Below are 24,654 nucleotides of genomic sequence, written 5' to 3'. Positions count from 1 at the left end.
TCATGAAAAATCCTTGTATTGCATTTATGCAAATCATAAGGCATGACCTAAGTATTTAAGTGCGAGTGTACATGAGTTCATCGTAATTGCAAGGTCTACAGGATGCAATTTACCTACACTGAATATTTATTACATTGGAATTCTATGATGCATTGCAAAAGTTCGAACCTAATACTTGACTTAGTACTGCCACAACCCATAGATGCTTAGTCTACTTGATAGCAAATCATTGGTTATTAAGCCTTTACAACTATCTCTCAAGTTATGCAAGTTACGTGATGCAAAGTATGACTTCTTCCTAATGATGTCCATGCTTTATTGTTTGGTTCAAAATACTAGTCATGGTAGCGGTACCTGGTTTTGGATTGTTGAATTAGCATTTACGCTCAACAACCCATTCATGTTGGTGGCAGCATCTTTTCCCAATCCTCCTTCCGTAGTCGCGGCTTTTCTAGTTTCTTGGAGGAGTTTATGCTTTGGGGCCATTTCGGAGCTTGGAATGTGACCTTCACTCCTCTCGGAGGACTTCTTGGTGCCATAATTCCCTATGCCTTGTCTTGACTTTCGCGATCTCCTTGTCAACTAGAGTCAATTGATGGAGAGATCTCAAGAAGTGTTGATGGGGAGAGAGGGTGCTCGAGGCTTCGTCCAGGTAAGGAATTTTCCTTGGGCCTCCTCTCTCTCTCTCTCTCTCTCTCTCTCTCTCTCTCTCTCTCTCTCTCTCTCTCTCTCTCTCTCTCTCTCTCTCTCTCTCTCTCTCTCTCTCTCTCTCTCTCTCTCTCTCTCTCTCTCTCTCTCTCTCTCTTCCTCTCTTACTCTAGGTTCCCCTTCCCTCTCCTCTCTCTCTCTCTCTCTCTCTCTCTCTCTCTCTCTCTCTCTCTCTCTCTCTCTCTCTCTCTCTCTCTCTCTCTCTCTCTCTCTCTCTCTCTCTCTCTCTCTCTCTCTCTCTCTCTCTCTCTTCACTACCTCTCCCTCTCCTCCTCTCCTTCACAAGTTGGCACAGGGGGGGGATTTATAAGGGGAAGATGGTAATAGTTGGGGGGGAAAAGAATATGATTATCGTCATTTCTTGAGGGGGGGTTATAGGGGTGAGGTGGGTAGTAATTGGGGAGGGGAAGGCACTGTGACAGGGTCCCTTAGCTCTTCTCTAATGGCCTGTGTGCATGTCGCAATGCGACCTTACCAAAAGAGGGGTAGTGGGGGGGATGGGAGCACACGTGTGCCCATCCCCCCATCAAAGTCGACGTTATCAACATCTTTAAGGATGATGTAGTGATCCTCGCCACCATGTCAACTCCCTCTTGCTGTCACAATCTCCCTCTTTACCTCCTTTGAGTACGTGTTTAGCTCTCTGTTATCATCATGATCTCCTCCTTCACCTAATAATTACGGCTCCCCTTCACCTACTTCTGCTGAATTAAGGCTCCCCCTCTATCTCATAGTTCAACTCCCCCTCCCTTTGCCAACCGACGACGTTGACAGGGGGAACACAAATAATAAAATGTTCATCTTTGTTTTGGAAAAAGGGGGGGGTCCTCATAGCGGCAGCGGAATATTGCATTGACTCCCACAATCCTCGAAAGGGAGAGAGGGTCAAAGTAAAAAATGGATAAAAACTCAAAATAGGAATTTAATTTTAAAGGGAAGAATGAATGTGTAAAACTGTGTGGATTGATTAAGGTGACAATTCTTATTTTGTGGGTTATATACTTTATCATGGGACACTAATCTTTCTAAACACTTTACCTTTAGTGCAAGAGATGTCCTTTAAAGAGAACTAGTTTTGGGATATTGTGTGGCGATAGGAACCTAAATGGCAGGTCAACAAGATAAAGCCAACATGCTCCCCTTCTCGAAGGAGGAGCACAAAAGATATTGATTAGCCATGGAGATATGAGCATTCAACCAATTAAAATACCGCAACATCCACAATTTGGAAAGAGTGGTGACATCCAAAGAGACAGCAACATAGATGATATAATGATGTAATCTTTCCAAGTACCTGGAGAAGGTGGGCAAGACATTGACCCCACAGAAAATGTACAGAATTCCTAAGAACTTTTGATGTCCAAAGGAACAATGGCATGGTAACCATCAGGCATGGAAAGACCAATAAAAAGGTGGAAGTTACCCTTAATCTAGAAATTATTGAGAAGGTCCTAGTATTAGTAGATAGGCTAGAGAAGAGACCAAAGAGGGATGTATACAGGATGTTGGGGATGGACAAAAAGAAGGTCTACACAAATGATGGCTAGGATCAATTTGGCTGACATTCCTAACCCCACCATCCAACTGCAAGAAAAAATGGTCCATACTCTCTTCTCAAGCTAGAGATATAATGCTCTCATGAATAGAATAGGCATACCATTGATGGAGATCCTTGAAAAAAATGCCATGGATGAGGTAAATTGGAATGCCTACGTTTGGAAGACACTTTAGGTGTCGACAAAGATACTAGCCACAGTACCAACAAGGGAAGGAGGAGGGGAGTCTCTGGCTACCATAGCGGAGTCAAAGAGAACAAAATCTACTTCCAAGCTTCAACCATATGCTTTAGAAGAGTACTAACAGCCATAATTTAGGAAGCCCTAGGGGAGGTGAAAAGAGAAGTAGTAGAGGAGACCTCGGAGTCGTCACCTATCCAAGAGGAGCATCGCTCCCCCATCCCAACAAGCTCAACTATCTCACTTTCAGGAAGAAAATAGGGGGAGGGAAAATTCCACAAGGAACAGGAGGAAAAAATCGAAAGAGCTACTAATGAAAAGGAAGCTAACCGACCCACTCAACAACAAAGGAACCTCGAGCCAAAGGACAGTCAACGAGAGTAGCAAGGCTCCAAGTTATCAAGCAACGAGTGGAGAAAAAAGATCACTCTTAAAATACCCATAAGAAGGAACCCAATTCACCTTTGAATAAAACAGTGAGCTGCAAAGGGTGGAGGAGGAATCAAAAAGGCTTGAAGAAGAGAGTAGGAAAAAACAAGAAGAGGAGGAAGAGCGACTGAGGCAACAAGAGGAGGAGATGGCCTTGGCCATTTGGAGATCAATGGAGCATCCCTCCCGATCTTAGAAATTGGCAATGATAAGCCCAGAACGAGATGACATGCAAAGCACAAGCATAACAATAGAAGAGACAGGACCAAGACCAATGGTGGAAGGCAAGGGTAAAGCCCCCTACATGCAGTCCCACCAGTCGTGGCTACCCCAAAAGTACCCCAACACAAGGAACTATTGAAGGGGTAGTCAATCAAAGCAACATCATGGCCTAGGTGTAGTATTTAGTGAGCAAAGTGCAAGAAATTGTGCTTGCACCCCCTTTTCAAGAACAAAGAGGTCAGCAATAATAGCAACCGATGCAGAATCATGTCTAGGGCCAAAGGTACCTAGTTTAGAAGTATCAACTACTTCAGTGCCTTCAACCGTGCGCAATACTGAAGATCATGATGAATTGGTAAAAGAGGTTCAAATCCAACTTGCAAGATGACAGGGGAGAAAAAGGGTGTGCTTTACAAAGCTAGAAGAAGAGAAGATTGCCTTTGTAGCCCACAAGGTAGAAAGAACAAGAATAAATACCATCTTAAACAGGGAGACGATTGCACAGAAGGCCTTAAAGGTAAGGGAAGGAGAAGAGAGCTCACATGATTTGTATGATAAAGAAACAAAGAACCACATTGCCCTAGAAAACATGTGCACCTTCAACTCCACGAAAAACAGGCTCCTAGAGCTGGAAATGGAGTTGAAGAGGCAAAGAGAGGAGGCAAGAAAAGAGTTGCATGTGGCAATGCACACATTGTGGCGGGAACAAGAGCCGGTGATTGCTCCCTTAGCCCAGTACCAAAATCAAGGGCTAGAAAGAGAAAGTAGAGGAATGGGTAGCCAAGACCGAAGATAGAGTCAAAGACTCAGCTTAAAAGCTAGCCCATTCAGAGAGTGAATACCTCTTGGTAGAGAATAAAGCCACAGTTGTCGAGACAAGAATGCTAGAGCAACAACACGCCTTTTTTAGCGTAGTGTTGAATGTCACGCAGTCAAGTGGAGAAGAAACACTGGAAGAAGTAAAAAGAAAACTAGAACTGGCAATAAGGGCACTGCAACATGGACTCCATGACCCAAGCCTAGCACCAACTTGGGAGTAGAGGAGTAATGATCCCATCTAATCTCAGCTGGCTTAACCTCATGGGAACTCACTTTGCTAGGGTTTGGGGAGCCAGAGTAGCAAGTGCAACCACCTAAATAAGAGCCAATGAAGCCGGTCCAAGAAGAAGGGCCCGATTTTCAACATGACCAACAAGAGAAAGAATAAGTGTAGGAACCAAGCCCCCCTTTGTAGCCATAAGCATGGCCAAAAGAGCAAGGGGAGGAAACTATGCCACTTGAACGAATGGTAGAGGATGTCATTAAGCTTTTAGCAAGGCTAGGAAGGAGATGGCTAGAGAAATGAATGAGCCTCCCCACGAGGTAGCAGCAAGAACCTACAGATTACTAGGAAGATAAGGCAATGGAGGCACCTCAAAGAGTAGAGGGATATGAGGCTCAGTCTAGCTGGCGCATAAACATCTAGGACTCTAACATAGAGGCCTAGATGGCTTTGTGTAGCACCCTACCACATGAACGGGATGATCTTACCTACATGCCCTACCCCAAGGAGGATTGGATTTGACTTCGACCAAGAGGTGCATAGTAGGTATGACTTCCCTTTGATCTACAACATAAATGCCTTAACCCCTAAGGAAAGCCCAATCTTCACCAAAATGGACCTTCACCCATCCATAGCAAGTTTCCTCAAGACTTCTCCTCATGCCCTGATTCTGCCTTCATCACCACCTATAACTATCTTCATCTATTGTGAATATTATTAAAACAAAAAACTATTGTAGAGGAAGAGTGGTTTCCGCCCCTTTGTTTTGATATCAATTCCAGAATAGATAGATGTGCAATGGTGTGCATCATGATGAGAGCCACCCTCTTGCTAGTATTTTGCATGAAACTCTTAGAAGACATGAGTAACAGTAGATTGACTAGGTGTAACCACCCATTTTTGTCATCTACTCCACTCAGTGTAAGAGCTAACTTGAAGGGGTATTTGTAGAGCAGTAGGGTCTTCTTAAGCAAAGCACTTAAGCCGCCAGCACCCTAGCCCCTACTCATGAACGGGATGCTTCTTAGTGTGCTCCCTTTATAATTCAAGAAAAAAGAGAAAAAGGAAAAAGAAAAGGAAAGAGAAAAGGAAAAAAGAAAAGAAAAGAGAAAAGAAGGAGAAAGAATAAACAAGAACAAGAACAAGAACAAGAAGAAAAAGAAGTGGGAAGAAAAGGAACACAACAATGAAATCAATCCATCTATACTCTACGAGGATCACAAGCACTCCACCTAGGGCCACCCTAAGCCCTCCCCCACATCACAACTTAGGGCACATCAAGGCCAGGACCTAATTGATAGACATGTCTCCCTAAGTCACTCACAACACCCCCATTTCCACGAACTGGGTCCTCAAGTGTGGGACAACACCTTAGGCTTCAACCCATCTCCCAATTCCACCATCACTTACACAAGCACACTGTGTGGTAAGATAGACACAACCCCCTAGGAAATGTACTCTTTTTCTTTTTAGGAACATTGTATAGAGGTGTAGTAAACCAACACCTACAAAGGACTTCTTTGACCAATCATCTATCTTCGCCATCAGCAACCTCCCAAACTCACTTCACAAAGTATGCCCAACATGATCCATCTCCCCAACAACTCCAAGACCCATTCCTCATCAACCCTCTACACACTCATCCTGCACCATCACGTGCCATGGGATTGGTACCCAACTAGGAGAGGGGTAATGCTATACCCTCAGAAGACCAAGATGGAAAATCCAAAAAATCAAAAATGGAGGACAATCCCAAGGTGAGAGAAAAATGGAATAGAAAGGTACACTAAAAAAAATTCTAAAGATATGAAGTGCAAGAAAAAGCCTTGAATGTAAAAGGAAGCACACAATAGTAAGTGCATCGTGATATGCTAGCAAGAAAATCACCGTGCGCATTGCAATTCATTTTGTAAAAGAGCATTGAGCTCTTTCCCGTGCAAATTGCAAAGAATGAGAGGCATGGATTGAGGCCTACACTAATAAGAAGGAGAAGAAAAGAGTGCGGACCAAAAAGGGGATGGCTACCCAAGGGATAAGGGCATGTATAAAAGTCAAGAAATGAATGAAGAAGCTCATTCTTGTGTGTGACCAAACTTTCTTTGTTTTTGTTTCTTGCTCTTGGTTCCTTTTTTTGTGCATGAGAGAGATAGGGAGTGTGAGAGAGGGAGAGAGTGTGTGAGGGAGTGAGGGACCGTGGAGAAGCTCTTCTTCTCCTCTCTTCATCTTTTTCTTCTTCTCTTTCCCCTTCTTGCACGGGGGTCTATGGAGGTCGAAGCTCGAAGCTTGGAGATGAAGCTTGCTTGAGGGCCCATCCTGAATTGTGGAGCCATCAGCAAATTTGTGGGAGGAGGTACCTGATCAGATTCAAAGGTAACCTCACTACATTGGTGTGGGGAAGAGTGCATACAACTATGTGAGAGGTAGCCATAGCTCTGGGCTTGAAATGCTTGAAGCAATAAGCAATTCGTTGGTCTTGGTGGTTTGCCTACGAGGGCAATGTCAATTCTATTGCTTGGAAAAGTGTGGCTAGATTTTGGGTCATAACATAAACTGAGAGGCTAGGCTCCAAGCCATAGATGTACTTGTGCAACTTGGCATCATTGCTCACACTTTCCACATACATGGTAAGATTTAGAAACCGATTTGTACACTTTCTCACAATCATACTCCTTTGATCCAGCTGGTACTATCTCCTAGACAACTTTTTCTTTTCAATGGGGGATACAAATACTTGGGACACCTTTACCTTAAAGTCCGCCCAACCATCAACCTACTAGTTTTTCCTCTTCACATACCTCCACCATATATGAACAAAGACCTCTAGGTGAAGAGTAGTAAAGTGAATCTTGTGATCATTTAATCTAAGATAGCTATCAAAGTAGGAATTTGGTTTAGATGTCCACTCGATCAGTTCAAAAGGGGAAGATGATTGCCCACCGTACTTGGTCAATACAATCTTATCATGGAATTCCCTGTCAATAAAACCTTATTTTCCATTAGAAGTTTGGGGATACATGTCCAAGTAACTTCCAATGGAAATTGAATTATTAGAAGAACTCAATTGATAAGATGTTTAAAATCTTCATGGAGTTGGCTAAATTCTTACCTCTTAATGATTAGATACATGAATGCTCATGACCAACTCGTCATTCTTGTGAGATGGTTCCCCTATTTCATAAGTGGTATTTGGTATGCCCCTACATCTAACATTAAGAGACGGAAATGACTATTTGGGTTTACATATCCCTACTTTCTCTATCAACCATCTATGCTTCCACAAGGTGTCATGAAATTTGGGTTGTAGGCTTGTCCAATGAATCCTTGGTAGATTGAGTCATGTGCTCAATAGCTTACTTAGTTTTGGTTTAAATTTATTCCTACTTTCTTTATCAACCATTTGGGCTACCATAAGTTGTGAAATTTGGGCTATAGGCTTGTCCAATGAATCCTTGGTAGTTTGAGTCATGTGCTCAATAGCTTACTTAGTTTTGGTTCAAATTTATTCCTACTTTCTTCATCAACCATTTGTGATGCCATAAGTTGTGAATTTAGATTGTGAACTTGTCCAATGAATCCTCAGTAGATTGACTTATGTGCTCAATAGCTTCCTTCGTTTTGATCCAGATCTATCTCTACTTTCTCTATTAGCCATATGTGCTACCAAAGCTGTGCACTTTGGACTGCTGCAAGAGCTTGTCCAATGAATCCTTAGTAGACTGATTCATGTGCTCAATAGCTTCCTTAATTGGGTCATTTTATTGAACCATTTTCATGAATGATTCATTGGTTTTGACATTTGATTGCACCATTTGTTCAATCATATGATCCAATTTGGAGACAAGTTGTTGGGACCTAAAATGGGCCTGGCATTGGCTCTCTAGCACTAGCCGGACCTCGAAGACCCACAAGACATGCCACACGGCCTCGCGGCCAGGAGCATCTAATGCTCACGCTACACTAAACTATAATATCGATTTTTCATTTGTAATAGGACACAGTCCAACATTTACCTTCCCTTCTCCTCAGAGGGAGATCCCATAACATATAGGTATAACACCTTGTATCATAAACATAGGGAAGCACCTCTCGGTTGACTGTCGTGGCTCCATTACAGCTTTCCTACATCAAGGGGATTGCCCCAAGATGCACTTCCTAATATATAAAACATAACGCACAAACTCCACTCTTTTCTTGTTTTGTACAATCCAAGAATATATAGATCCTCACCAAACAGTCCCAAGGAAACCATACAACTAACCTACAATTTAGGACCTCCTCACACTCTCAACGTTAGTCAATGTTCAGCATGACCAAGATTTGGAAACCGCTACTTCTAGGAAACTCTCGGTAGATGCACCACCTTTCGGGACCTCAAATGGGCCCGACACTGGCTTTTTAGCACTAGCCGGACCTTGAAGACACACAAGACACCCCACATGGCCTCACGGCCAAGAGCGTCTAAGGCTCACACTACACTAAACTATAATATCGATTTTGTGTTTGTAATAGGACATAGTCCAACATTTACTTTCCCTTCTCTTCAGAGGGAGATCCCATAACATATAGGTATAACACCTTGTATCACAAACATAGGGAAGCACCTCTCGACTGACTGTCGCGGCTCCATTGCAGCTCTCCTACATCAAGGGGATTGGCCCCACAATGCACTGCCTAATATATAAAGCATAATGCACAAACTCCACTCTTTTCTTGTTTTGTACGATCCAAGAATATATAGATCCTCACCAAATACTCCCAAGGAAATCGTACAACTAACGTACAACTTAGGACCTCCTCACACTCTCAACGTTGGTCAATGTTCAGCATACAAATGCTATGCATCCAAGAGATTATACCATGTCATGCATCATGCATCATGCATATGATCCTAGTGCACAAAAAATATTAATCAAATCAGCATTTTGTGATGTGCAAAATGTCAAGAATCGAGTGGTGGGGGGACTTGCTTGAGTTGATGTGCCAAATACACACTATACACAAGAGGAAGCTCACTCAATAACATAAGAAGAGAGATGGAGGCCAAAATGTTTTCTTGCTGATTTCTTCTTCTTCTTCCACACACTATATAATGTACAACATAAAGGAAAGTGGCCTACTAAGTCAAACAGTGTATAACAGACTACACCAATTGACTGGCACTATATCTTTGCCAGTTGTAGGTAGGTGTAACAAACTAAATATAATAAGTGATAAGTCAGTGGCCATGTGAGTATCATAATGACCACCAACGTGATAAGTATAGACGTGCGGACCCATCTAGCCAGGCGGTCCATCATCAATGTCCGCACGTGTTGAGCTTGCCATCTCAACACAAAACCAGCCCTTTCATTATCTTCACTAAATGTATGCTTTGATGTATGGAGACTAGCACCGAGTGCTCATGCTACTAGCCCTTAAACTGAAATATCACAAATCTAAATGGAATGCGCTCAAATATTTCAAAGATTCAAACCCTCTCAACCCTCTTAATCACTTAACATCACCCTTTCCCTCTAACGTTTAGGCTGTGTTGCGTTGTATAGGTGTAGGGTTTTGTTTTTTTTGTTATTTTCGATATAAAAAGTAATAAAGATGCACTAAAACATTAAAAAAAGGATGAGATGATGCTATACCTCATGCATCAACCTTGCCAAACATGCATGGACATTATCCATATTTTTTTCTATTTTTTGAAGCACAAAAACCTGTTTTTTCTCATTTTTCTCTATTTTTTCCTATTTATTTATCAAGAAAATAGAGCATTTACTGGTTTTTCTGATTATGACAACTAAGAATCACTCATTTTCTACATTTCATCACTCATGTATTATTTTTATCAAACCTGAAATGACAAAACTCATATTTTTTGTGTAAAATGCGTATTTTTCGGGTTTTAGAAAATTATTTTGAGCATTATCACATTATGTATTCTGATTTTTTTTCCACACAACTCAAACAAATAGTAAACAACATGTCTATCAATTTTCATCTGATATGAGCACCGTTTGACCAATAAAATATCAAAAAAGAGTCATTTTTCTTCATAAAAGAGAGTTATCAGTTTTTTCCTTGTTGCAGGTTTTTTAAAATCTGATTCGGGATATCAAAATAGTCCACCATTGATGCTTAGCCCTTCTCCAATCATCCATCTTCAATCCCACTCGATTAGGAAGCAATTCGGTACCACGCGGCGGACGAGCATTCATCAATCGGGCTTCTTCCACATGAATTACCTCTTAGGGGAGAGAGAGGAGAGAAGAGAGAAATACTAAAAATCGGAGTTTTATTCCCTTCATCATATTACACATGGTTACCATCAAAATCTTGCCCTCTCTAGGTAGATCAGGGATCTCCCCCTCTCTCTCTACATGATTGAGCATCCAAGAGGCACAAAAACCCTCAAAAAATGGGGTGTTAATCAAAAAATGCCCCTCCCTACATCTTGACATGTTTTTGCATGTTTTCTTCATTTAGAATTTCATTTCATTTCATTTATAAAATGCCCATTTCAAAAAAACCACTTTCACACTCCCACTGAAGGGTTTTCGGCCCGTTTGGGGGTGCAAACGAAGTCCTATTCGCGATCCAACTAGACAGCTGACTTCGAGACATCGAATTCTATAAAGTTGGGCCCCGTCACACACTTTTTGGCTTCCGAATCCAATGGCTTCTTTACAATGCCAAACCTTGTGGGGATTAAATGGGGGGTCAAATGACCTCCGATCGACGAACCAAGACTTACGTTGGATTGACATCGAAATGCAACTAGGAAACCTCTAGCTCAGCCATCTGCCACCGTTTGATTTTTTATGAAAATTGGCTCTTTAACGTCTCTCTGGAACTTTTTGGCTCCAAAAACGAGCCCCATAGCTTCAAGAATGGGTCCAAATCAAGCCCTAAAATCTAGCTCTCACAAGCTGAAGATGCCTCATTGAATGCCTTGTCTCATGGTTGCATATAGTGGCATTATGAGTACTATACATCCCATATTTTTGAGAATCCTCCTACTCATGTTGTTCCTTAGTCAATAGATCTCTAGATTCCCTTATTTGTTGTTGAATATCATCATTAGCTTTATTCTTTCCTCTCTTCTCTATCATTTTTGTGTGTTGTCCAAACAAACCACACGTTAGAAAAATGGCAATAACTTTTGACTCCAGTAAACAAACATCCTCCTTTTTTATTCAGATCAAAGCTAAGGATGAGATCTTTGATATGAGCTATCATATGCTTCGTTAGAATCAAAACATAATATTCTAAGAATATTCTTTTATGGCCATACAAAACTATCCAGCAACCTATAAAATCCATGCTTTAGATATTTGACCACCCATAGGTCTAACATAAGGTGTGTAAAACTTATAATAACCACTATAGGACCTGTGGGAGATGAGAACAACCTACTATGACCTGTACTCAACCTATTATATACTCTGAAATACCCTGCAACACCTATAAATGAGTGAAAAACACTCCTAAAATAAAATGCCATGTTTCATCTATAAGCTCATGTAACCTATTTTTTAAGGTAATGATGATCCATAAATCATGTATGCTAATCAATAAAATCACTCTATTTTCTTCACTTCAACGAATCTTCAATGCTTCTTTAGTTGTACCTATGTGAGGGACAAAGTGGTATGACAGGCTCTCTACACGGGCTTCGAATCACCGTAAGGTGGACAAAGTTCCCCCCATGTTGGATTGTCGCACCCCTTCAAGATCTTCGATTGTGAGGGGTGGTCATCTCTCATTTGTCCCACTTTCTCTGTTAACATCCACCTTTTTCTGCAATGGGTATATTCCACATGGTAAGAGCATGCTAATCTAAGAAACCAAGGATGATATGCATTTCTGAAAATAAAGCTTTCAACATTTAATGAAATGCAAGGATCAATTGAAAAGAAACAATTGAAATGGAAGATTGGATTAGGGTCTTACTCTTGCAATTCAATGACTCACTATTTGCATTAGCTTACTCTTTACAATATATTTTGGGATCAATAAAAATCCAAGCATAAATTAGGGTTATCCAATCATGCATAAGAATTTTGAAATGAAATTTCAATCCAAGTGAAATTGATGCTGAGAATTGATCAAAAGGAATCTAACAATCTAAGAAGAGGTATTCCTCTTATTCATTATGCATTTGAAACCTATGGATGTCATAATCTCCCATCAACAAGTCGAGTAGGCTACAAAAAATGGATTAAGAGAGATCTCAAAATTAATGAGTGGATTATCTCTTTCAAAGCTTGGATAGCAGATACACCTTTGGAGCAATAAAATGTAAAATCCCTTTGTTTTCCTTGAGATTTATTCCAAAAAGTATTGTTGCCTTGCTTCTGTTAAAGCTAGGGTTTTAGAGAATAGTGACTCATAAAGATGAAGAACAAGGCTCAAATCCTTGAAGAATGAGTATGCCTTGTTTGCTTGATGACTAGATGTTTGATTAAATATTAAGGATTGAAATGAAAAATGGAAGCCCTATTGGCTAGTGTGATCTACGCTAAAACTTGCACTATTTATACAACTCTCTACTCCTACTCAAGATCAATCAAATGCCTATTCTACCTATTGGCCTTGATCCAAGGAATGCTTTGTAGTGTGTCTTTGCAAAAAGTAACTTAGACTTGAGCCATACCTCTAATCATTATGTTTTATGTCGATGGCATGTTGCTCGCTGATCTTGATAAGACACATATTGTTGATTTTAAAGTTGACTTTATTTGCTACTTTGGGCTTCACTTCTAGCTTTAATTTTTATCAAATTTTACCCTTGCACTTCCATTGTTTTTTAATTTTATTGTAGCCAACCTTGAAAAGGGCTAACGAGAATCCTATTCCTTCAAGAGTGCAATACACCTATAGCTTTTTGAACAAGTTTGAAAGTGATGAAGTTCATGCTAATTTGAGAAAGGCTTCCTGATCCAACCAATGCCTCGAATCCTTTTGAAAGTTTAAAAAGCACTTCAATAGAAATAGCCTTTTCTTTTTCAGTCTCCACTCTCAACTATTATGGAACTTGCTAATGGAGGTAAAAACATATAATTAACAAACATTAGATAGCTATTTACATCTCAACATAGCATGGCACAGTGTCGTGCTCCTCTACTATAATGGACTTGGGCATGGGTGGATCTAGCACAGGGATGGCACCTTCAAGCATTTGGACAACCTTGCCCATGGAAGGCCTTGAAACTGCATCTACTTGGATGCACCAAAGGGCAATCTTCAACATTAACTCCACTAGTTGGAGCTCCTCGAGATTGGACTCCACTCCATGATTGTCACGTTTTGCATGTGGGTGTGTAGATTGGAGGTCCATGACCTCTCCAAGTCTTCCTGCTTGCAATTGTTGGTAACACCATCGAGGAAGGTTGGAACTTGTGTGAGGGTTCGAGAGTTGTGATGCCATGCTAGTAGTCGGTGTTGCGTTGGGGAACAAACGATGAGGCGCGCGTGTTGAGAGGGGGTGCGCATTGTGACCGCTTAGGTCGGGTGGGGAGGAGGTGGCAAGTTCGGGGGCTGACGTGTCGTGCTGTGAGAGGCCAGAGATGATCTCGAGCAGGACCATGCCGAAGCTGTACACGTCGGCCTTGGCGGTGATGGGGCGGTTGCCGAGCCACTCGGGGGCGAGGTAGCCACGGGTGCCACGTATGGCGGACACGTGGAGGAGGTTGCGCCTGTCGGTGAGCTTGGCCAGCCCGAAGTCTGCGAGCTTGGCGCGCCATTTCTCGTCCAGCAGGATGTTCTGGGGCTTGATGTCGCAGTGGAGTATCCATTCCTGGCATTCCTCGTGTAGATAGGCGATCCCTCTCGACAAACCTAGAGCCACTCTGTATCTAGTAGCCCACCCGAATGGATGTGGATGGTCATCTCTGGACGTGGTGCCCTCTGCTGTACCTGCAGCTATGGCCGAGCCCTCCTTGGGCTTGCCGTCATCATCACCAGCCAGGCTACTACCACTAGAATGACTGCCATGCCCAGATTCACTGCTAAACTGATTACTGCACATCATTAGCGCTTGATCCAATGAACCGTTGGGCATAAACTCGTACACCAGCAGCCTGTGCTTGGACCCCTCGTGGCAGTAACCCAGCAGACTCACGAGATTCAAGTGATGGATCTTGCTAATGATCCTCACCTCTGCTCTAAATTCGCTCTCCCCTTGCTTCAGTCCCTCCAGTCTCTTCACCGCCACTTCCTTACCGTCAGGAAAGACGCCCTTGTACACAGTCCCGAAGCCTCCCCTCCCCAGAGGCTCGCTGAATTTGGCCGTGGCCGCCTCCAGCTCCTTGAACGTGAACCGCTTCGGCACCCCCGGGATCACCTCTGATGCATGATTCATTCGATCCGCCCGAGCTCGCCTCTCGTAGCGTCGCCACAGATACGCCCATGCTGCTGCAAAACACAGCAACTCCCCTGTGGCTAATGCGTAGATCGCCGTGAGTCCGCCTTTCAGGAACCTGCGTGTTTTGACTTGCTGGAACACTGGAGGAGGGTTTACGATTGGAGGTTGGCATGAGAGCTCGATGCTGTCCCAGTTGACATCTGTGACCAGGTCTTGAGACTGTGTATCGATGGCGGACACTTTCAGGTAGAGTGCGCTGGGCTTCTCTGGGCCTCGGACTCCGTTGTTGATGTATGGTTCTGATATGTTGGCAGACGATTCTTGATTGGAGCTTCCTCTAAGAGCGCACCGGCTGGAATCGCTTTGATCAGCGTTGGGCAGAACTCGATATGCAGCGGCGAGGCAGCTGCAATTCTCTTTGCACCATTGGACGCATTCACTTTCACTCAAGCCGGTTTTGGAATCCAGGCCATTGGAATCATAATCTGCATGGAGGATTCTGACCATTTTCACTGCAGAGGAAACGTCTGAAGAGTTAGGTGGATTTGCAGGGCATTTGGAAGTGGTGCTAGTGTTGTTATAGAGGCGGAGCGAGTGCGTGCAGCCCTGCGTGGGATCGAGGGGGTCGATCATGCTGAAGCCGGGCGGGCAAACACAGGCGAGAGAGGGGTAATACGTGCAGAGTGCGAAAGGACCACAGAGGCCATGGACGGTGCACCCTTTGGCGACAGCGGTCCAGGCGATGGACCAGGCGGAGGAGGAGGGCTGCCAGGTGAGGGTGCGGAGATTGCCGTCGGTGCCAAGGACGGTACGCCGGAGGAGGGGGCGGGTGTAGTCATAGTCGTTGGCGGTGAAGTTGGAGACAAGAACACCCTGGCCACTGTATATGTTGAAAAGGCCGACGGGATCGAGAGAGGCGTTTGCAGCAGGAGTATAATTAGCCAGGACCGAGGTATTGTAAGGGTAGGCAGCGCCGGCGGACTTGGCAGCGGGCCAGTAGGCGTCGAAGACGAAGGGGGGGGTGTTGTGGTGGAGGTGGGCGAGGGTGAGGGTGCTGTTGTCGCCAGAGGAGGCATCGAAGAAGAGGGAGAAGCGGCCGGGGGAGGCGAGGTCCGGGGTGGTGCGGGAGCGGAGGGGGGGCATATCGGGGCGGAAGACCTGGCCAGGCAGGAGAGTGTCGGCGGGGTGGTCGAAGCTCTGCCACACGGGCGGCGCACCGTCGGGACTCGTTAGGAGCTGCAAGTTGCCCGTATCCAGCAGGGAGGCGCCCGCCACGCCCTTGCCGCCTGTCCCGCTGCTCCACATCACCTGGCCTCCACCCAACACTACCAGATCTCCCGACTCCGTCAGAACCACCGTCGCGTTCCTCGCCTCCTTCTCCGACCCCACCAGCGCGTCCCTGTTGGCCACCCAGACCACCGCGTCGCCCCTGCTCGCACTGAACGTCTTGATGCTCTCGTTGATCGTGACGACGTTGTACCAGATTGCGAACCCCCACCCATCGCCGCCGACCTTACGAATGCCTGCTGCGAAGGTGCCACCTGGAGACTCCAGCCAATTCTGATGAGCAGTGGGTGGCGCGTCGCCCCCATCGTAACCCATGGATGAACCCAGTGTGAGGTTGCTCCTCGCATCAGCCCGACCAGCTGTTAGAAGCATGGTTGGGACTGTGATCAGCATCATTTGCTGCAGGCGCCGGGAGACATAACTCATGACTTCCCGTCTCTCCATTTCCAAGGAACGAAGCTCAGCCCATCCAATTTGCCTTTAGAGATGCGCAATTAGATGCTTAACCAAAGCCGCCCAGTTTTGAGCTTCCGCCAGACTCCAGTCAAAGGGATCGTCAAGGCTGTTTTGCTCCAAGTTGCCAACCTTGATTAACATATTTCTAGTTAATTAACGAAAGTCAAATGCTAGGCAAGAATTCTTCGAGGTGACATCCCCAAGAGCACGGAAGAAGAATAAGATTAATAAAACTCCAACGCTAGGCAAGAGTTCTTCAAGATGGCATCTCCAAGTCTCAAGAGCATGGAAGAAGAAGAAGAAGAAGAAGAAGAAGAAGCAACAATAACATGAGCACTCCATAAGCATTTGTAAGATATTGTAAAGGAGAGTAGATAGAATTAATTAAGAATTAACTTAGCACATGTCACCACCAAGAGCATTTACTCACCACATTGTGTGGTGAGTCCATGCATTGTGATGTATGGAAGCTAGCCTGCAAAGCCATATGCAAAGTTAGCAAATCTGACAATGGGAACATGGTCATGTCTCGAGGATGCGCATGAAATTGAGACAAACCGACCTTTTGATTCAAAATGAGATGAACAAAAGGAGAGCATGTCTAAGAGTTCAAATCCCTCATGTTAAGCTTAAGAACTCCATTTAAGGCTAGCATTTCAAGCGTTGCCACAAAAAACATAGGAGAGCATCAACGAAAATACAAATTAGTGACAACACGCCTTTGATAGATTTGGACAAAAAAAAGGTCTCAAAAGCGTAAATACGACAAAGAACTTGAAGATGGTAGTAAAGGGAACTTAGAAGTAGAACAAGAGACTAAGCCCAATAGAAGAAAATTGCAGGCTTTAGCTTGAAGCAAACCCTTGGCTAGTTGCAAATATCCTAGCACTAGCTATGCAAAAAATTATGGAAGAAAGCTACGAATGAATGGTAAAAGAAATTGTCCTGAACTTAGATAAGGTGTGTGTTAACCTAGCTCATTTCAACACAAGGGTGGTGCTTGTCTGTTTTACATGTAAACCTCCTCAGCCAATGGAGGTAGCAACCTAGTACAATAACATTTTGGGAGGCAATGGAGCACTGGAGCAAATTTACTACGGGGACATGAGATTCTCTGAAGTGGTTTTTATTAATGCTAAGGCAACTTATAAAGTTAGGGCCCAAGGAATCTACTTCTAGGGCCTCGACCTTGGTAATGTCATCGAATGGCAGCCCATGGAATCAAGGAGTGATAGCATCAAAAAGGGCTATCTAGTTTGGGAACTACCTGAGCTTTCCAACTACTTGTGGAATATGTTGCCAAAAATTACAAAGGGCTTGGATTGTTGAGATGGCAAGCTCAACACCTGCGGATATTGATGATGGACCGCCTGGCTAGATGGGTCCGCACATCTACACTTAGCACGTTGGTGGTCATTATGATACTCACATGGCCACTGACTTATCACTTATTATATTTAGTTTGTTACACCTACCTACAGCTAGCAAAGACATAGCGCCAGTCGATTAGTGTAGTCGGTTATGCACTGTTTGACTTTGTAGGCCACTTTCCTTTATGTTGTATCTTATCTATACTTTGTGTACATTGTAGTGTGTGGAAGAAGAAGAAGAAACCAGCAAGAAAACGTTTTGGCCTCCATCTCTCTTCTTGTGTTCTTGAGTGAGCTTCCTCTTGTGTATATAGTGTGTGTTTGGCGCAGCAGCTCAAGCAAGCCTCCGCACCACTCGATTCTTGACATGGTATCAGAGCTGCACCACTGAGAGAGGCTGATTTCGAAGGCTAAAGTGAAGGAGAAGAAGCAAGGTTCGAGCAAGCAAGCAACAGGTAAGAAGCTCTCCCATTCTTCCACTCTCTCTCTTGGATAGTGCCTGTGGAGGCACCGAAAGCAGGATCGAGCAAAAATCTCAGATTGCTTTGAGATTTGGTGTGCGAGCAAATCACTGTGTATTCTGTAGAATGGCACAGGGTACAGATTGCGAATCTGTAATTTTTGAGGTGTTTGCAGGAAGCAAACATAAGTTTTATCTGCAAACAGGTTGTAGATTACATGTACTATTGAGCAATCAGTGAAAAAGGTTGCTTGGTGTAGTGATGTGCACGTGTTGTGAAAGATTGCAGAAGACTAGCATGCTGTATTGTATCCTTATTTGTGATAATGGCAGAGAATAGTGGAAATCCCATTATCGAGAAGCTTGACAAGAACAACTATCCTTCATGGAAGTTCCGTGTGACGAACTTCCTCATTGGAAAGGGCCTTTATGAGTTTGTTTCAGGTGAAGAAAAGGAGCCAGAGCTAGGTATCCCTCTGATTGCAAATGAATTAAAAGCATGGAAAGAATGGAATGCGAAAGACAAAAAGGTGATGTACTGGTTATCTGCAATCATTGATAATACGATGTTGGGGCATATCAGGAATGCAGAAACTTCACATGTAGCTTGGACAATTTTTGAGAGCATGTTTTCAGTAAATACAAAGGCACGAAAGATTCAACTCAAGCAAGAGTTGAATGCCTTGAAGAAAGGAAAAATGTCTATCAATGAGTATGTGTTGAAGGTGAGGAGCATTGCAGATGCTTTAGCAATGATTGATGCAATGCCGAATGATGATGATTTGGTTTCATCCACTCTGAGTGGCCTTAACAATGAGAAGGCATGGAAATCATTTATTACTTCAGTATATGTACGGAAGCCATTTCCAGATTTTGATGAACTGATCTCTTTTATGATTACTGAAGAGATCAATATGTAGGGTGATTCGTCTGAAAGAAATGGTGAACATGTCCAAGCATTTTACTCAAGTTCATGAAGAGGACGTGGTAGATCCTCTTCGAGAGGCCGTGGTATGGGACGTGCTGGCGATAACCAGCAAAAGAGGTTCAATCAACAGTTTGGTGAAATGTAGGTTTCTGGAGGCAGAGGAAACTTTAGAGGCAGGGGGAGCTCTAGAGGAAGAGGTGGATGGCAAAATAGAGGTTCTGGAAATTCTGTTATTGTTTACCATTATTGTGGCAAAATAGGCCATATTGCAGCCCATTGCTATACAAATAAGGATGATATTCGCTGTGGTAAATTGCAACAAGGAAACTATGCATCGTCATCACGACAAAATGAAGACAAAAATGAGTGTATGTTTTTTATGCAACATATGATGAATGCAGTTACAGGAAAGGGGGCACATGATGATGTATGGTATGTCAATTCAGGTCCATCTAATCATATGACTAGTCATGTTGAATGGTTTAGAGAGATGCATGACTTACAAAACCCAAGTTATGTACAAACGGGTGATGATTCATGCCACCCAATTTCACACATTGGAAAGGTTCACTTGTCCTTGTATGATGGCTAGACAAAGAGTCTGACAGATGTATTACATGTGCCATCAATTACAAAGAATGTAGTATCTGTTGGCCAAATGCTAGAGCAGGGGTTGCAGGTCCGATTCAATGCAAAAGGTTGTTTTGTAGAAAACTTTAATGATAAGTGTAGGTTGGTCGCAAAAGGAAGTAGAGTTGGCCAAATGTTCACTTTAGATGCTGGAATTCCTACAATGGATGCTATTGTGTATGCTAAAGGAAAAGGAGCAGTTGCAGATATTAAAATATGGCATAAATGTATTGGACATGCAAATGTGCAAAGGCTGAAATTAATGCAATCCAAAGGATTGGTTATAAGGTTGCCCTCTTTTAGAGTTGCAGAATCGCATAAAGTCTGTGAAGCATGCTAGTTTTGTAAGCAGACGAAATAACCCTTCTCGCATGATAGAGAAGTGAGCAGAAATATACTTGATGTAGTACATACAAATGTTTGGGGGCCTACACAGAATGTGTCTCTTGGTGGCAGCAAATACTTTGTCACATTTATTTGATGACTGTTCAAGGAAGCTATGGGTATACTTCATGAACGAAAAGAGTGATGTGTTTGAGCACTTCAAATCTTTTAAAGCAACTATTGAAACAGAAACAGGCTTAAAAGTGAAGTGCTTGAGATCAGATGGAGGGGGAGAGTACCTCTCTAATGAGTTCAGTGGCTTCTTGAGGACTCATGGGATAAAGAGGTAATTTACTTGCAGGTATACCCCACAGCAAAATGGTATTGTAGAAAGAAAAAACAGGCATATTGCAGAAGTTGCACGGGCATTAATGGCTAAAAAGAATATGCCCAAACATTTTTTATCTGAGGCTGTCCATACTGTTGTTTATATTATGAACAGAACTCCCACAGCTACAGTTCATGGGATGACTCTTGAAGAATGCTTTACTGGCAAGAAGCCTATTGATGTATCGCACTTGAAGGTATTTGGCTGTGTTGCATACGTTCATGTGCCAGATGAGCTACGAAAGAAGCTTGATCCAAAGGCAGAAAAATGTGTTTTAATTGGATACTCTTTAGAGTAGAAAGGGTATCGCTATTATAACCCTTTCATAGGTGAGTGCAGAGTGAGCAGGGATGTTATCTTTGATGAGATGGGAAGTTGGTATACACCTGCTGGTGATGTTTTGGATGATGATAATGATCAGGACAGCTATGTGCAGAAAGATAAACAAGAATCACAGAGCCTTAGTGGACCAGAAACATCATCTGGTACTACACCTACAGTGAGCCCTTGGTCTGGGAGACTAAGGAGTAGCCCCACACCTTCAGGTGGATCTATAAGTGTTGCAGGGAAGAACAAAGGAAAGAAGAAAGTGCTGGATGGTAATGATGCATCTACCAGTCATTTGGGATTTGATGGAGATTCTAGTGGTTCGGAGAGTTTGGATAATGAGCTTGGCATTCCTTCAATCAAGACGCCAAGTGTACAGAGAGCTCATAGTAATGTAAAGGTTCCATTGAGTGATCCGGTGGTACGCAGATCTTGCAGGATCAGATACCCTGTTAAAAGATTTGGTCTTGAAGGTTATGCAACTCACCACTATGCTTATATGGTGAAACTAGTTGAGGATGTTGAGCCCACTTGTTTTGAGAATGTTGTTGGTCATGCTCATTGGGATGCAGCAATGGATGAGGAGATGGCTGCATTAGAAGTCAATAAGACTTGGGATTTTGTACCCTTACCTAAGGGTAAGAAAGCTATTGGCTGTAAGTGGGTTTACAAAGTCAAGCATAATGCAAATGGTTCAGTTAGAAGGTATAAGGCTAGGCTAGTTGCAAAAGGCTATGCTCAAACATATGGCATAGATTATGAAGAGACATTCAGTCCAGTTGCTAGGATGGCAACTGTTAGGTGTGTGATTGCCTTGGCAGCAGCCAAAGGTTGGAGTTTGCAGCAAATGGATGTTAAGAATGTCTTCTTGCATGGTGAATTGCAAGAAGAAGTGTATATGGAGCAGCCAGCAGGTTATGAGGATTTAGAGCATCCCACATATGTGTGCAGGTTAAAGAAGGCGCTCTATGGGCTCAAGCAAGCACCTAGAGCATGGTCTGACAAGATTGGAGAGTATCTTTTCAATATTGGATTTTGTATTTCTGATGCTGATCAATCACTTTATGTGAGAAAGGGAGATGTAGGTTTGGTCATCATAGTCATCTACGTGGATGACTTGATTATTACAGGTGACAGTGACAATGGGATTGCTGAAGTTAAGGACTTATTGAAGAAGAAGTTTGAGATGAAAGATTTGGGTAAGCTGAGATACTTTCTTGGTATTGAGGTGATCAGATGTGATGATGGTATATGGCTATCCCAAAGGCAGTATGGCTTGGATATGTTATCCAAGTATGGTATGACAACATGCAAGCCTCTTTCAGTACCATTGGAGTAAAATGTGAAGTTGAGTGCTGACGTTGGGGTGAGATAGAAGACCCTACTATGTTCAGGAGGATAGTAGGAAGTTTGATTTACATGACTATCACAAGGCCAGACTTGAGCTATGCTATTGGCCTTGTCAGTCAGTTTATGCAGATGCCTAGAAAGCCTCATTTGGATGCAATTAGACATATATTGAGGTACGTGAAGTCCACTTTACATTATGGAATTTTTTATGAGGCAAGTAAGGATGTACAAGTCTTTGGATACACAGATGCAGATTGGGCTGGTAGCATGTCAGACAGAAGATCTACAAGTGGATTCATGTTTTCCCTTAGTAGTGCAGCAGTTACATGGAGCAGCAAAAAGCAACCTACAGTTGCTTTATCGAGTACAGAGGCTGAGTACATAGGTGCTGCTATGGCAGCATGTGAGGTGGTATGGTTGCAAAAGTTATTAGTAGATTTGGATGTGCAGGGAGATGGTCCAATTGTCATTCATTGTGACAACATGAGCAACATACAGTTAGCTAGGAATCCAGTGTTCCATGCTAGGACAAAACACATTGAGGTGCACTACCACTTTGTGAGAGAGAAGGTACTTGCAGGAGAGATTGACTTGATATATGTCAGCACACAAGATCAAATAGCTAACATTTTCACAAAGGCATTTGGTACACAGAAGCTTCGAAAGTTCCGAAGCTTACTTGGAGTTGCAGAGATAGAGTTGAGCTTGAGGGGGAGTGTTGAGATGGCAAGCTCAACACGTGCGAACATTGATGATGGACCGCCTGGCTAGATGGGTCCACACGTCTACACTTAGTATGTTGGTGGTCATTATGATACTCACATGGCCACTGGCTTATCGCTTATTATATTTAGTTTGTTACACCTACCTACAGCTGGCAAAGACATAGTGCCAGTCGATTAGTGTAGTCAGTTATGCACTCTTTGACTTTGTAGTCCACTTTCCTTTATGTTGTATCTTATCTATACTTTATGTACATTATATAGTGTGTGGAAGAAGAAGAAGAAATCAACAACAAAACGTTTTGGTCTCCTTCTCTCTTCTTGTGTTCTTGAGTGAGCTTCCTCTTGTGTATATAGTGTGTGTTTGGCGCAGCAGCTCAAGCAAGCCTCCCCACCATGTGATTCTTGACATGGGTAAGTTGCTATACGTTCCCCCTTTGGCTAGTGTCCATTTTGTAATAGTGCGTGTCTTCTCTGGGATACCAAGATGGCGAACCTTAATTGCGATGAAGCTCAAAATCCCCTATGTGGAGAGTTTCAAGCTTAGGTTGATGAGGAGCGAATATGCCGACACATGCCATGGCTATAACATGTGGGGCCACTACTATAAGGAGTGTCCTCAAAACAAAGATGTGAATGAAGGCCCTAAATCAAGAGCAACTAAATCGTCTTGGGAAGAAGTGGTCAAAGAGAGTCAAGGTGTTGATGGCAAAATAGACAATGTTCAAAATAATGGGGCAACTAATGATGGTTGGAAACTTCTTAAAAATGGTAAAAGGAAAAACAACTCCCATAAGAAGGAAGTGAAAATTCCACTAAGCACTAGCTTGAGACCCCCACCAATCAATTTTTTTTACAAAAATCAACTATCCTGATATACAATAGAATTCATGCTAGTTCTTTGCTACTCTTAATAGGATTCCTTTGGAGCATTCGAATAAATAATATCCAAGAATCAATGCAAATATTCAAGTGGCTTAAAGTTCAAGATTCATGGATTGGTTTGTAGCTCACAAGGGTACTAATCAAGGAAGCAGCAATGAAAATAAGCTTAAAAGATAGTTCAAAGACCAAGAGCACATTGAGAAGAGTAATAAGGGCTATGAAGGGGTCAATACTCATAATGAAATACAAAATGTTGATGCCAGTAGAGATTAAAGTTGGTACCTTTAATATGAAAGGCATAAATGGTAGTATGAAAAGGTGTCTACTCTAGAAGTGGATAAAGCAAACAAGACTTGATGTGGTGGTTATCTGGGAGCATAGATTACATGAATTAAGTGGCCTAAATTTTAGTAATGGGGACTACTTGTGTTTTGTAGGTGGTGTGCAAGGTGGAGAATCAAACTTTCTAACAATTATCAAAGCCAAAAGGAATCCAATGGTCAAATAAAATGCTCACAATGGAAGGCTAGTCATTGGATGGAATTGGGATCTAGTAGATTAAATAGATATGTATGGTCAAAATGATGCAAGAGGGACAAACCATCCATGAAATGAGTTAAGTAAGGTGCCAAACTTCAAAGGCTTGGCTAGGAGTGACTTTAATATGATTCAAAAAGAAGAAGACATTGTGATTGTAGCAACACTAATGCAAGGTGAAGAGTTTCTATATTGGGAGGAAATGGTCTAGGAACATGGCCTTGTGGACTTAAACAACTTCCTTCAAATTAATCATGGCATATTCACCTATCATTCTCAAAGCCACATGGGGTATTGGGCCCAACTTGACCATTGGTACTACTCACCAATGGGAGATTAGAGGCCATCTTTTGCATCAATTCAAGTATATCTTAGTAGTCTTATTCTAGTCGTGCACCTGCTATTCTAATTCTCAACAATTTTGTCTCTAGAAAATTTATAGGGATGCATAAAATCTAAAAGTCAACCCAAGGCACTTCAAACAAAGGTGCTTTTGTTA

At 42.8% G+C, this 24,654-nt stretch overlaps 1 protein-coding gene across 1 annotated transcript; it reads right to left on the bottom strand.

Moving 5' to 3' along the window:
• Nucleotides 1–13,036: 13,036 nt before the first annotated feature.
• Nucleotides 13,037–16,285, bottom strand: LOC148008889 (putative receptor protein kinase ZmPK1). Its single transcript, XM_087673950.1, has one exon. It carries the CDS (start codon nucleotides 16,220–16,222, stop codon nucleotides 13,211–13,213), a length of 3,012 nt encoding a protein of 1,003 aa, XP_087530076.1. The 5' UTR covers nucleotides 16,223–16,285; the 3' UTR covers nucleotides 13,037–13,210.
• Nucleotides 16,286–24,654: the final 8,369 nt, after the last annotated feature.

The sequence above is a fragment of the Lygodium microphyllum genome, unplaced genomic scaffold (assembly GCF_053477565.2).
Source record: "Lygodium microphyllum isolate KBCC unplaced genomic scaffold, Lygodium_microphyllum_v1.1.10 scaffold_51, whole genome shotgun sequence".
In the NCBI taxonomy this organism is placed as follows: domain Eukaryota; kingdom Viridiplantae; phylum Streptophyta; class Polypodiopsida; order Schizaeales; family Lygodiaceae; genus Lygodium; species Lygodium microphyllum.
The sequence above is the reverse complement of the archived record's forward strand: the minus strand, read 5'-3'. Positions and strand labels throughout refer to the sequence as shown.